The sequence below is a fragment of the Dermacentor variabilis genome, chromosome 4, assembly GCF_050947875.1.
Source record: "Dermacentor variabilis isolate Ectoservices chromosome 4, ASM5094787v1, whole genome shotgun sequence".
In the NCBI taxonomy this organism is placed as follows: Eukaryota; Metazoa; Arthropoda; class Arachnida; order Ixodida; family Ixodidae; genus Dermacentor; species Dermacentor variabilis.
The window spans coordinates 29,173,756-29,187,394 of NC_134571.1; the positions used below are offsets into that span (position 1 = coordinate 29,173,756).

Genomic DNA, 13,639 nt, shown 5'->3' on the forward strand with positions numbered 1-13,639 from the left:
TGGATCTTATTCATGCTTTCTCTATCTCAAACACTTATGTACATGTGCACCCAAGTACACAAAAATGATAGCTTAATACAAATAAACATACTTCATTTCCACCCTCAATAAGCAGACTGCTCTGTCTGCTAGGTGTGTGGCCATTTGTTGGAATGCGTATCTAGGGGCAAATAAGAAGATTAAAGGAGTCCTCTATGAATTCTCTGTGCTGTCTTTTTTTTATTTATTTAGACTGGTGAGTTGCTATTAGCCTATGTTATTTGAGGAGCCATGCCGCTGAAAGTGCACAAAGTGAGAACTACAAGTAAATGTAACATTGTTTGCAGTGACTACATTTAGTTTCACTGGTCAGAACAGAGTTTAGTTCTGTTCAGTTTCAGAACTTGGTTACACCAATGATATTCCTCTACATCTTACACTCGTCTGCCTTTACATATACCTCTCGCATTTCAATATTATGCAGCACATAGCTCTTCATTTACTTGGGCACATCTGAGAAGCTGTAGAAACTTGTGCATTATCATGTTGCTTTCCAGTTTCTACATGTTGTCATGTTTATATGTGGGTCTGTAAGGCTGGCCAGTGGTGTACTGTAATAAGGCATAAATTATTCTTGTAATATAGCTCACTTTTTTTTTACATGTGGTCGAAGGCAGGACATCATGGGCAGTGCACTTGCATTATCTTGTTACAAGCACTTTAACAAACAGTGCCACCTTATGCGGGTACTTCTCCCATGACATGCGAAGTGTACAGTGGTCTGTAGGAGAAAAAAACGACATGCAGTGCAAGGCTACTGCTTGTGCAACTAAATATATGTTTACAAGATTGAGACATGAGAATGAGATAATCAGTATAACATCAAATACAGGTTAGAGCACAACATAACCTCCAAGCCATAAAGTGTGTTCGCTGAGTGTGACAGTCTGCTATTATCTTGCTCCTTTTATATAAATTTTTCAAATAATAATATTCAAACGTTGTGGCATTACTGTAAGAAAGGCAGAGCCAAAATCAGTGAACCTTATTTCCTTGTTCGATTTCTTGTCTTGCATTTGTGGTGCCTGTGATATTGACACACTGCGAGCTGCAATGGCTGGTGATAACAAAAATAGTAATTACTTCAAATTACCGCTGAAAACAAGGAGACAACTGTCATTTTTAAACAACCCATCTGTATTAGAGATGGTCAGATAAAATATGCAGCACCATCAAACATATAACTCTCAGCTGTCGGTGACTTTGCATTGTTGCTTGCTGAAGTTCAGCACAATAAGGAACTTGTGATGTATACCATGAACACTTTCATTTGGTCTCAGGATAATAACAAGACTACAGTAATCCACAGCCGTACCTTTGCTAGTGAGAATGGATTATTCAAACCTTCCAGCATTTGACCCTGCAAAGCCATTACAGCAGTCTGTGCGACTGTGCACTATAGGCCCTGTTCCTGTGTTTCTACAGCTTTACCTGCATCCTGTTAAGGCTTTTTAAACAAGGCATATAAAAAATGCAAGACCGTAGTCGCAAGCAACAATCACAATGTGACTGTAATGGGATAAGCCTGCGATCTGCTGAAAGTGGCAAGATGGTAACAAATTTTGCCATCCACGTATATAGTGATATATATTGTTATTTCTTCTAGGGTAAACTCACAACTTCTGAGTCGATGCTGCTATCTGTGTCTATTTGCCTTTTTGTGCGCGTCTTTCATGCTGTACGTTTAAGTATGATCCCATAGAAACTAGCCCAACTTTAGATCAGCTTTTGGAAATGGCTTGTGGACAGTCACCATTTTTATAGGTGTTTATAAAAACTCCATAGATAATATGCACTCTCATGTTCAACCATGAGTAAATGCTTCCACAAGAAATGTTTATTTGCATTTGGTAGATCGAGTATTTGCGTATGATTTTCACGGCCAAGAGTGAACCATAGCTCTTACTTGAACATGAAAAAGGAACTATAATTTTGCAAGCATTTAACACGTATCTGATGCTGTACTGCTTAGAGAAATGAAGGGATATGCAAATATTCAATATTTCAAATTGAGGCTATGTCTTCTTTTTTTCGTACGTGAGAGCATTTCCAAATTGGTCAGCGTTTGAATGTCTGCTGTGGCCACATGCACACTGCCATTACAAAAGAATTTCGTGAATAAGGGCCAGTTTCTTGGAATATACAGTAATGTTGAAACATACAGGTTGCTTTAACTAAATTGTTCCAACTGTTTAAAAAGTCAGATGTGTGCTGAGGGAATGCAATCAGTTCAGTATTGTTCACTGTCCTCTTGGAGTAACTCGGTATATTTTTACTATGAGCTTAATTAACAAAACTCAGTGTCCTTCCACTCTGTGAAGAAGGATGACCAGCGAAGCTGTGTATGTGGGCCCTTTAATGGCAAACTGCCCCTCTGCTGCAGGTCGGCACGGCATTGCACTATTTTCAGGATCGGCACACATATGGGGAATGCTTAATGCCTGCTTCAGCTCCGCCTCGGGTCAGCCCTGTAGTGCACTATCTTTGGGATTGGCCCACGTATAAGGAGTGCTTAATGCCTGCTTCACCTCCACCGCGGGTCGACCTGCATAGCACTATCTCTGCAATCGGCCCACGTATGGGAAGTTTTGTGTCTACACATAGACACGATCCTGGGGAACTAGGCCTTAACAGTTTCGCTGTAAAAATTGGCCATGTTTTAAAGTGTTGAGCAGTACCTTAAGTGAAGATGTGGTGGAACCTTACGAGAAATTGACCAAAAAGATAGCTGCAGTAGTTTTCATTTTTGACGCTCCAATGAACATGTGCAAGATTTAAGTATAGACCATGTGACTAGGTGCTTGCATGGCATGGAATTTGTCATCTTACAGGTATTGAATGAATTACTCATTTTGCATGGAGACTGAATATGTGAATTGGCTACTAACAAAAATTATGGTTTAGAGGCAACAGCCATGACCATTGGTTCAGATGCATTGCCACCCGCTGCCAAAACTTCTCTTATTATACAGTCTGTCAAAAGCAAAAACGTTGAGAGGTTCAGGAATGGCCATGTGTTATTTACCGCTATACCCTATAGCTTCTTTGCTGCATCAGTTCTGCGGACAAGATATTCTGCCAAAGGTGGAAGCCAAGACAGTTATTTTCAAACTAAATCTGTTGCTTACGGCCTATTATACGTCCTGTCTGCCTGCAGCATTGTTTGTTTGAAACATGCTTTAGGGCACCTATATTGCTGCATGCAAATGCCTGGTCACGTGCCAGTGATAAGCATATACTGTATTTTCCCTTGTTAGCATAGAACAATAGCACTGATCCTCATTCAGTGCGTGTTCTGTTTGCAGACTTAGACTACTGAAATTGTCATAGAAGTAATTCCACTTTGGTACATCAGCTGATAGTTAGTTGGATGAATCTTTATCACTGTCCTTTATGCATAAAGTAACTTGTGACCTGTGCTGGCATTGTGCCGTTAACCCTTTATCGAAAGGTGTTGCCTGCAGGCAACATACTAGAATTTGTTTTTCCTTGCCAAGTTTCAGTATTGAGTACAATGTTTTTAGCTAATTGTCTTCTGCCAACACTGAATGACAGGCAGCGAGCATCATTTTTGTGATTAGAGCAGGAACACAGGATGAAGAAAAATAAGTTTGGCATGCGGTTCACTTTTCTTTGAAAGCTTGCTCAGAGGAGGCAGACCAATGCAAGGTTTCTGGCTGCAGTGCTGTCAGACACGTGATGTAAAACAAATGAAATGCATGCCTGTGGTTCACATATGATGAAAGTTGTCTGTACAAACTCCAAAGCCATAGGTGGCTTGGGGATGAAGCCCAGTGCCAGTTTTGCAACTGGCATTTCCTCCATATTGCTGAAATTTCTGCAACACATTTTTCTCTTCCTTGGTTATGCTTATTCTCAATTTGTTTTGCACAATTAGATTGCAAATAAACATCTTTTGTGGCTATTTATATGTGCCATTATTCAAAGGTTAAAGGAATATTGACAAAACCTTAACTTCTCATCTTGCTCTAAATGAAAGTACAAGCCCTCTAAACCATATAAAAGATACATGCAAGTGTGGGAGAGCCCTAATTAATTTACATTAATACTTTCCTCTATGAACCAGTTTGTTTTCTATACCCAGGAGGTGGAGGCACTACGTCATGATTGACTTGTTTGTGCGATCCTGTAATCACTGCAGTCGCTATGCAAAAGTGTAGCAATGTAGTCGTACCTAGCCTTATTGCCATACCTGACAACCTGTGAACTTCAAAATGCGTAAAAATAATGTGAGCAAGGGGGGGGAGCATTTTTAAATGTTCTCCCCAAGTACACCCCCCTTTGTGAGATACATACACTTGTTACTAACAATCATTTACCTTTAAATGGAGCACACAAATGTGGAACAGCATATACTGAAAGGCAACATATTTTTTAGGTGGTTACAGGGACTTTTTCAGCCACTTTGCCAGTGCCGAATTTGCCTAGGTATGGAACTTTTCTGACAAAATTTGCTCCTAGCAAGCACTCTGGTTTATATGGTGCCTTGCATTGCCACAAGAGGGCATTGTAGGTACCACCACAATTTATTTTATTGCATTTCCTTTTCTTTTTGTAATCTCGTGCCTCCACATCTTTCAACAGCTTTGAAACATATTGGCAAGCAGAATTTATTTTCGTAAACTAAGTGCAACATTTGTAAAATCATGGACTGAGACCAAATTTGTAAACTTTTTGAAAAATTTGAGTTGGCAGGTATGCTTATTGCTACATCACATCAGCTAATTTTACTGTGTATCATGATGTCACAATATTGTCAATTATGCTAGCCCAGTATCTGGATATCAACATTAGTGTAAAATTAACATGCTGACCAACCTTCATTTGCCGTGTCATTTTTTAATATTTATGAACCATGCAGTAGAGTTACAATTTTAAAAATACACCTAAGTACTCCTTTAAACTGCTCACACTTTTTTGTCTTCTAAGTCAGGCTCACAATGAAGTTTTCAGTGGCAGCCTCGCATATTTATTGATTCTGAAACCACTTTGTTTTATGCATTGTAGGAGTCTGCTTTGACTGCTTTGAGTGCACCTTCTTGTGTTTGTCAAGCATTGTGCTGAAACTGTCTTTCTCAGTCCGTGGATTCTTGACAAACGTTTTTTGTTTCTGTTTAAGCTTTCTCTTGCCCTTTTTGTTCTTAAGTTGTAGGTTTTGCTTGCCTGCACGGCCTTTTTTAGTCCGCACCTTTGGTCCAGAATGCGTTGGCAAACCCTTCATCTTTCGGTTGGCGGCTGCGCCCATGAAGGCTGTCTTCTTTTCCATGGGGATGTCAGCTGGCCTCTGCTCTTCAACCCGACTCTCGTGTAGCTCTTTCAGCTTCTGTTTGCTCCTCTGCAGTCTGCGCTCCTTGGCCACGAGTGCTGCCTTATTTTCCAGACAAAATTCGATGATTGGCCTCTTCTTCGGTCCAAAAGTGCCGGGATTGTTGTTGAGTTCCCGCAAAGCGGCCAGTGCATCCTCGTGCTTAGTGAAAGTCACAAAACCGTAACCGTAGGACTCGGCGGTTGGAGACTTGAGGTTCCGCATAACGCGTGCTTCCGTGATGCGCGCGCCGTGGGGCGCATTCTCCAGGAACAGCGCCCGCAGTTTCCGATCGTCCACGGAAGGCGGCAGATTGTGCACGCTGAGCCGCGTGGGAGACACAAAGTAATGAAGATTGGCGAGAAGCTTGCGCTTGCGCGCCTGTAGCTTGGCCCGCTTGGCCATGTCCTGTGGCGAAACGCCTTGTGCAGCCTCGGTGCCGGGCCTGACAAGCCCCTCTCGCGCCAGGTACAGGTTGCGGCGGTCCTTCTTTTCTTTTTTCTTCTCCTTCTGTTTCTCCTCCAGCTCGTCCCGACTGAGAGCTCGGACCACGTCGAGCCGCCGGCCATCCAGCATAATGCCTGCAGAGGAAGCAGCCGCTTCAAGGCATGCATCTACGCTTGAATCTTGGACAAAGCGGACGAATGCCGTGCCCCTGGAGCGGCCAGTATCTACATCTGTGCACAGAAGGCAATACCGACATGGCCCAAACTGTTTCATCAAGGTTTCAAGACCCTCCTGCTGGCTGTCGAACGACACGTTTCGAATAAACACCGTGTTCTTTGTATCGCCTTTTGGGCGCCGATCAGGCTCGACGTCCGCGCTGCATTCGCTGTCATCATCACCGCTGTCTTCGTCGATGTCTGAGCAGCCGTGCTCGGAGTCCTCATGAGATGCGGAAGCTCCAGACGAGTGACTTTCAGCATCGTCATCCGACATCTCTTCGCTTTCCTTATGCTGCAAAGCAGAGCCTCCTCCTTCGTCAGGAGTGTCAGTCGTAGCACCTGGGCTATTTATCGTTGTTTGCTGGTACGTTGCCTTGGGAAGGGAGAAATCGACGGCTATTGGTCGTCCCAATACCTCGGTAGCATTGAGGCCGTTTATTGCCTTGATGGCGCTCTTGGTCTCGTCAAACTGCACAAATGCAAAACCACGACATTTTCCATCTGACTTTTTCGGAATGCTGACCTCGACGACGTTTCCATACCTTGAAAAGCAATCGCGCAGTGTTTTCTCTGTTGCCTTGAACGAGAGGTTGCGGACGATCAGCCTTGGCTTCCTCTTCTTTCTCGCAGCTTTCTCTTCCTTCGTGAAAGTCTTCTTCGGTGCTGTATCCTTGCTCACAGGTTCGCCGCGGGGTGCCTTGGGAGCAGCAGCTTTCACTGCAAGAACACGGTCGCCCCACTTCAAACTGCGTTGCCGACTCCGTTCCACGGCGGCCTCGGCATCGGCAGTGCTGGCGTACGTAACATACGCAACGCCCTTGCACATCGATTGTTGTGTCTTGTCACGGACAATGAAGCAGCGCTTAATGGGTCCGATATCAGCGAACAGTTCTTCTAGCTTGCTTTCTTTTGCGTCTGGCGGTAAATTTCTTACGAGAAGCGTGCACGAACTCTGATTAAGGGCCGCCATTTTGTGTGGATCTGGCTTTGTCTGGCAATGGCTACGCCCGCATTTTTTTCAGGCGCTCGCTTCCTCTTCTGCTGCTTAGAGCGACCAGGCATAAACTCTATGCGATCAGGTATGGTGATAACCCTTGGTATGGTTATGGGGTATAAAATGGGGCAGTGTGTCGTGTCAACGGAAAAACAATGGGAGAACTGTGGACGCTTCTGCGAAGACGCCACCAGTAGAGCGCTGCGATCGACCAACGTTGCCTAGCGCGCGAAATTTAAACATGTTGTGCAAAACATTCTGCATTTATAAACTAAAACGCTCTCAAAACAGAACTGAAATGCTTATAGATTGCGAAACATAAATAACACAAACTGTTAAGATACATCAATAACGCCGTGTATGCTTGCACGTTTCAGACCACTGATCATGCAGTGTTCCCGATCTTCTGCTCCGCCAATGGCTCAGCGTTTCGGTTGCAGAAAACAAACAAACACTCGCCTGCTCGTTCCGTTCGGTAAGCACGCATATGTTTATAGCAGTTCGAAAGAAACGAGGATTAAAAGCCCGGAAAGAGCACCCGCACTATGCCTGCAGTGGTCGGTTGCACGGGATTCCTTTCATGTTACATCAGCCAGAAAAGCGGTCGCCAGATTTCACTGAAAAAAAAAAAAAACTGCTCTGTGACGAATGCAGTCGCTAACGTTTAGACATTTGGTTCCGTAAAAGGGCGCCGAAGGAACACACACACACACACACACACGCACACGCACGCACACACACACACACACACTGAGCTCGCCGCTCACACAAAGGATGTGCGAACGCGGCAGGAAAAAACCACAGCAAGCAGTCGGCGGGCTCCCCACATACATGCATGACCTCCGCGACAACCATAACGGCAAATCCCGGAGGCCCTCCTGTTGCACCAGTATTTTTCCTCTTGCCGGCAATGACTCCAGGCTGCAGCAACAGATGGCGCTGCAGTAAACCGGCGTGCTCCAGCACCACGGAGGAAGGAAACTCAGGAGAGGCCCTGACGTCACTCTTTGTGAAGCGAAAGTGAAGCCGAAAGTTTGCGTTGCTCATGGCGTTGCTCCGCCTATCGGGCCAGCTCTCCTCTCTTGTTTACATTTCTCGCGAAACCACGCCGCGCTGCGCGCAACCGTGCTGCTCGGACCCGCGCGCTCCGCAACAATACTAAACAATCGTTAGCACGTTAGCCTGATTCCGCCAAAGAGGGTAACGTTTCCCGCGGATATTCCTTCGTCCGTAGCCATTGCCGTGGCGCGGTACATTGCGTACAGCGTTGCATGCGCGTTCATTTCACGAACTTTAGTTCCTCCTGTCCCACCTGGCCACAGCAACATCCGGTAGAGCACGGTCCAGATAACGCAGCGCAACAAAACACGGAGACCAACGCAAACCTGCCCGCACGGCGCCTTTGCCACAATACGAAACCTACGGAGCAACACGTGTGAGCGCACAGCACAATTACAAAGCCGCCATTGTGGCCCGAAAGGCGGGGCCACTACAGCAAAGAAATAAAAAAAATAGCAAAACAAAAGAGAACCTACTACGTCATTTCCTCCACACTTATCTCCTAGCGCGCGGAGGGGGTAGGGCCTCTCCTTAGTTTCCTTCCTCCATGTCCAGCCCTCCCGCCCGTCATCGCAAAAAGAGGGGCGTTTTCGCCGCCGGACGACACACTGTCCCGTTCCAACACCACAGACCAGGTCTTAGAGCGTACTTAAGGCGTACTAGACTATGATTCTAGTACACTCTACTAGAATATGGTTGAGTGGGGCGAGCGGCTGGGGCGGCGCATGCATTGTAGCGTGCTGGTACATGCGTTCAGATCGCTCAAACGGCGTTTATAATGGCATATGACATGTATTTACGCCTTAGGAATAGATGCCTTTCTTTCTATTCTTTATTTCATTCTTTTAATTCCACTCGGTGATGGCGCGTGCATTGCGGCCGCAGTGTCGGCTTTCATTCTAGTACGTTATTTTACGGTTGCCTTTAGAGAAAAAATATTTTTGCTTGTTCTTTAAGCAGCATGTATCTCTCGTGCGTATTTTTTGCACATATCGTTTTCTATTAGTAGGTCTCGCGAAACGCGCACGGAAAACATATGTTAGCTTCCTGCTTGCCTCTTCAAACAAAACATATCTGCCCCATACGGCGCCCTGTACTTAGATTTATGGGAAGTATAAAAAGAAAATAAACTGCTGTTCAACATGGCATTCACGTTTCCGTCTTCCTCGCGTAACAGAATGCAGAGTAATTGGAGCGGGTTCTTTTTGGGCGATCGGAGCTCGGGCGCCGAAAATAGTTTTGGGTAGCCATTTTAATGTTTTTTATCAGAAATCAGACTCGAGAATAATTTCTTTCGTTTACACTTCTAGAAAAAAAGTCGAAGGACGCACCTACGTTCTCCTTTTTCTATTATTCTTTTAATTAAACGAATTCTCACGTTTTACGCATGGCGATATAATTATGAAGCTCCCTGTTCAGTTCTCACCACCTGGGGTTCTTTAACGTGCACCTAAACAGAAGTATACGAGTTTTTTTTTTCTCATTTCGTTGCCATCGAATTCCGCGACCTCGTTTGAACCCCTGAGCTTGACTTTAGCAGCGCAACGCCATATACACTATATGTAGCCACAAATTAGACTACCACGTCGCTTTTCTTGTTCTTGTTAAGCCTGGACTGGACAAAAAATTTCACATGGCTTACCGGTGTTAGGGTTGGCGTCGGACACCACGGGCGACAGGTCGTTCACCCGACCTTCTACCAGGCTTCGTCGAAATGAGGCTTGACTTCTCCTGCGAAGGTCAACGTCAGTCAGCTTGCGCACAAAGGGCCTTCTCCCAGGATTCGTCGAAAAGACGATTGACTTCTCCTGCGAGGGTCAACGTCAGTCAGCTTGCGCACAAAGGGCCTTCTACCAGGATTCGCCGAAAAGAGGATTGACTTCTCCTGCGAGGGTCAACGTCAGTCAGCTTGCGCAAAAAGGGCCTTCTACCAGGATTCGTCGAAATGAGGGTTGACTTCTCCTTCCCGTGCTCGGTAATGCAGGAGGAGGGGCCCTTTCTCTGTGCCTGTCACGTGACATCGACGGAAGCAAGATCCCGCCCACACTTGTAGAGAGCCTATTTAAGGGGCTCCGAAATGTACTTTGATACTTCATGCTTTTCTTATTTTCTTTCAACTACCTTTGAATAAACCGTGCAAGTTTCGCACTAGCAAATCGTCTCGCCCTTGCTCGGCCGCCATGGTCTACCGGATGCCTGCAGCCCGCCGACAACGCCACGCTACCCAATCAGTAATGTCGGTCGAGCTTCGATAGGCAGGCGCCGTTACTTCTCGGTAGCGGTACGGTACGCTACCCTGGAGTACGCAAGAAACTGGTTGCTAACGGTGGGATCACCTTCAAACGCAACAAACTGGTTGCTAGCGGTGGGATCGCCTCCAAACGCAACAAACTCGTTGCTAGCGGTGGGACCGCCTCCAAACGCAACACCGGCCAAAGAATAGCATTTTTGTGCTTTTCTGTTTAGGTGCACGTCAAAGAACCCCAGGGGGTGAGAACTGAACAGGGTGCCTCACAATCATATCGCCAGACGTAAAATGCCAGAATGTGGTTAATTAAAAAAAAAGAAAAAGAGGAGGAGGTAGCTGCGTTTTTCGGCTTTTTTCTAGGGGTGTGAACGAAAGAAATTATTTTCGAGTCGTATTTCTGAGAAAAACGTGTTACACTTGTCTTTTATTTCATACCTAAATAATACCGCTCCCAACTGTACTTCCGCTTAAATGAGAAGCTTGTGTAATATGGATCAGTTATCCGGTGCACTATCGTAGAGACAATAACGAAGTAATTAAAGAAACGGCATGCCTCACATACACTTTGGAGGTTTCTTTTAACTGCTCGCAAAAAAAAAAAAAAAAAAAAAACGAGGACACGCGAAACACACGCCACGAGCACCATGCTGTAGACTGCGCTCGTGGCGTGGTTTGTCTTTCTTGTGTCCTCGTTTTTTTCGCGCAGCTGAAAGAAACGTGTAAAGCTATGAAGCAACTACTGCTCACATACGCGTAGAGATATTTGTAGATCTGCTGTGTTCGTTGAAGATAGTATAGCACCACATATTGGACACCCAGTTTTAATGGGTTGCAGACATGTTGAGACTGTAAAAAAAAAAAAAAAATGCTCGAATCAGGTTTGCATATTTACAGGCCGGGCGTTTACGTTGAGTGATAGCTGGGAACTTGTTCAACAGAACCGATTAGCACCGATGCGTCAATTCTCTCAGGAACTGGTGCGCCTCTGCGCAGCAGCCGACTCTCCAGCAGCACAATCATTCGGAAAGTGTCCTCACTTGCATCAGCACCTCAGCTTCGAGACTTCAAAAGTGCTGTAATGCCTTATTTTATTTATATTCAATAAAGTTTTTACTCACTCACTCGTTACATTCAAACGGAAACGGCTATTCGATAATTTTTAATTGTGAGTGCTGAAGTCGAGTACGATCTGAATAGCAAATACCGTTCGATTAGACGATATGTTTCTACTTCATTTCGCCTGCTGGCACGTTGAAGGGGATCGCCAGACAAACCATGGAGATTATACATTGGTAAAGACTTAAAATTAAATTATGGGGTTTTGACGTGCCAAAACCACGATCTCATTTCGAGGCATGCCGTAGTGGGGAACTCCGGAAATTTGGACCACCTGGGGGTTCGTTAACGTGTACCTAAACCTAAGTACACAGGTGTTTTCGCATTTCTCCCCGATCGAAATGCGGCCGCCGTCGCCGGGATTCGATCCCGCGACCTCCGTGCTTAGCAGCCCAACACCATAGCCACTAAGCAACCGCGGCGGGTTTGGTGAGGACTTCCCGGTCTCCCCGATGCAGTTTGCGTTCATAGGCAATGTCTTTTCGCTAACAGAGTTGTTCACATTAACGTCCAATAATTGCATTTCCTTTCCTCGGAAAGTCGATTGGTTCACCTGCAGCTGGGAAAGCTTTTAAAAGAAAACACTTATGCCGGTGGGGAGTTCTCACTTTTTCAGTCAGTGCATTTAGAAAACTTTACAATTTTTCTCTTACATATATGTCGTGGATATATATCTCTACGTACCCTGATTTATCTAGAAGTTCACCCGCCGTGGTTGCTCAGTGGCTATGATGTTGGGCTGCTGAGCACGAGGTCACGGGATCGAATCCCGGCCACGGCGGCCGCATTTCGATGAGGGTGAAATGCGAAAACACCCGTGTACCTAGATTTAGGTGCACGTTAAGGAACCCCAGGTGATCGGAATTTCCGGAGTCCTTCACTACGGCGTGCCTCATAATCAGAAAGTGGTTTTGGCACGTAGAACCCCATAATTAATTACCTAGAAGTTCATTGGTCATCTGCATATCTTCGGGCCAAGCAGATAATAAAGCTGGTTTATTTCACTACAATATTCTTATCCTTGATCATTCTCCCTGATCAGTATTCCACTAACAAGAAGCGCGCGTAAAATGTTACATTAAATGTTAAAATTTTTCTTACGTAGCTTCAAGTTGCAGATAGGCGTCTTCTGTGGCAAAAATTACATGTTACCTTTAGAAAACTATTAAATGTAGCAGTTCACCTGGCTAAAACTACAACTTGTACTGGCCGACAGAAGTCGAGGGCACATCAAAGCAAGCGAACCATAAAAAAATTTACTGCACAGACTTTTTGCGAGAAAAACTGGGCTTCCGCCAGCTTCCGCGCAATCGCGCGCTCACTAGCAGACGACGCGCTTGACAACAACAGCAAAATTGAAGACGTAGTTTTGTATAACCTATGCTTGAAATATGTATGCGTAGCAAAACGGTGTCACTACCAATTTGAAGTTGAGATAAATCACCATTATGAGAGCGCACACGCGCAATCGGCTTGAGCGCCCGCGGCGAAATTACGTTGAGTATTACGTTGAAAGGGAGAACGCCTATGGACGCCGACCAGTGCAGAAGCGTGCACATCGACCTCCGCATGATCTACATTTTCGGGTGGTTCATCCCCTGAAACCGTCCGTAGATTGTCACCCCGTTGAAGAGGAAGTGCTCCGGCATCGGTGGACACAGCTCTCACCGAACTCGGACCATTTCTCACGATTTGACGGCCACTTGTCACTTCGCCCATCAACCACGACCTCGCCACAGTTACCGTGACGACCATGACATCGACTACGGAATCGCATCCGATGGCTCAACAACCCGCACTGGCTTTGAGCGAAGAGGTTATGGACCTTGCCGCCCAAAACCTGGACGATGAGCGACCGGCCGGGAATTGCACCATGGCGTCCGCGCACGCCAACGCGCATTTTCCCACCCAAACGGAGACTGACCGCGCAGAGGAGGGTTGGCAGATATCCCAGTCGCTCAGAGCACGGAAGAAACAGGCAAAGGAGCGGAATTTACGGCGAGGAGGGGACTTCTCCGCGGACAGCAAGCATACAGCGGACAACCAGCCAAAACGCCGGGGTCGGCCCACGAGACGCAGGCCCCAACCGCTACCCAAGGACGATCTGAAAGTGGTCTTTCGACCTCACCAGGGACTGCCACTGAGGAATGCAACCACCCAAGCGCTTTCCGACGCAATAGTGGAGGCCTGTC

General features: G+C 45.9%; 1 protein-coding gene across 2 annotated transcripts; it reads right to left on the reverse strand.

Annotated features, from left to right (window-relative positions):
* Nucleotides 1-5,001: 5,001 nt before the first annotated feature.
* LOC142578855 (RNA-binding protein 28) lies at nucleotides 5,002-7,023 on the reverse strand. Of its 2 annotated transcripts, XM_075688491.1 has the most exons (2): nucleotides 6,573-6,683; nucleotides 5,002-6,499 (listed from the first exon to the last, which is right to left on the reverse strand). In XM_075688491.1, exon 2 carries the CDS (start codon nucleotides 6,302-6,304, stop codon nucleotides 5,030-5,032), a length of 1,275 nt encoding a protein of 424 aa, XP_075544606.1. In that variant the 5' UTR covers nucleotides 6,305-6,499; nucleotides 6,573-6,683; the 3' UTR covers nucleotides 5,002-5,029. The 2 variants fall into 2 exon arrangements, with proteins under 2 accessions (XP_075544606.1, XP_075544605.1); XM_075688490.1 differs by having other exon boundaries at nucleotides 5,002-7,023.
* Between the last annotated feature and the right edge of the window lie 6,616 nt (nucleotides 7,024-13,639).

Bases quoted from the DNA above. Each gene is read 5' to 3' on its own strand.
- LOC142578855 (XM_075688490.1), bottom strand. From the start codon at position 7,000: ATGGCGGCCCTTAATCAGAGTTCGTGCACGCTTCTCGTAAGAAATTTA.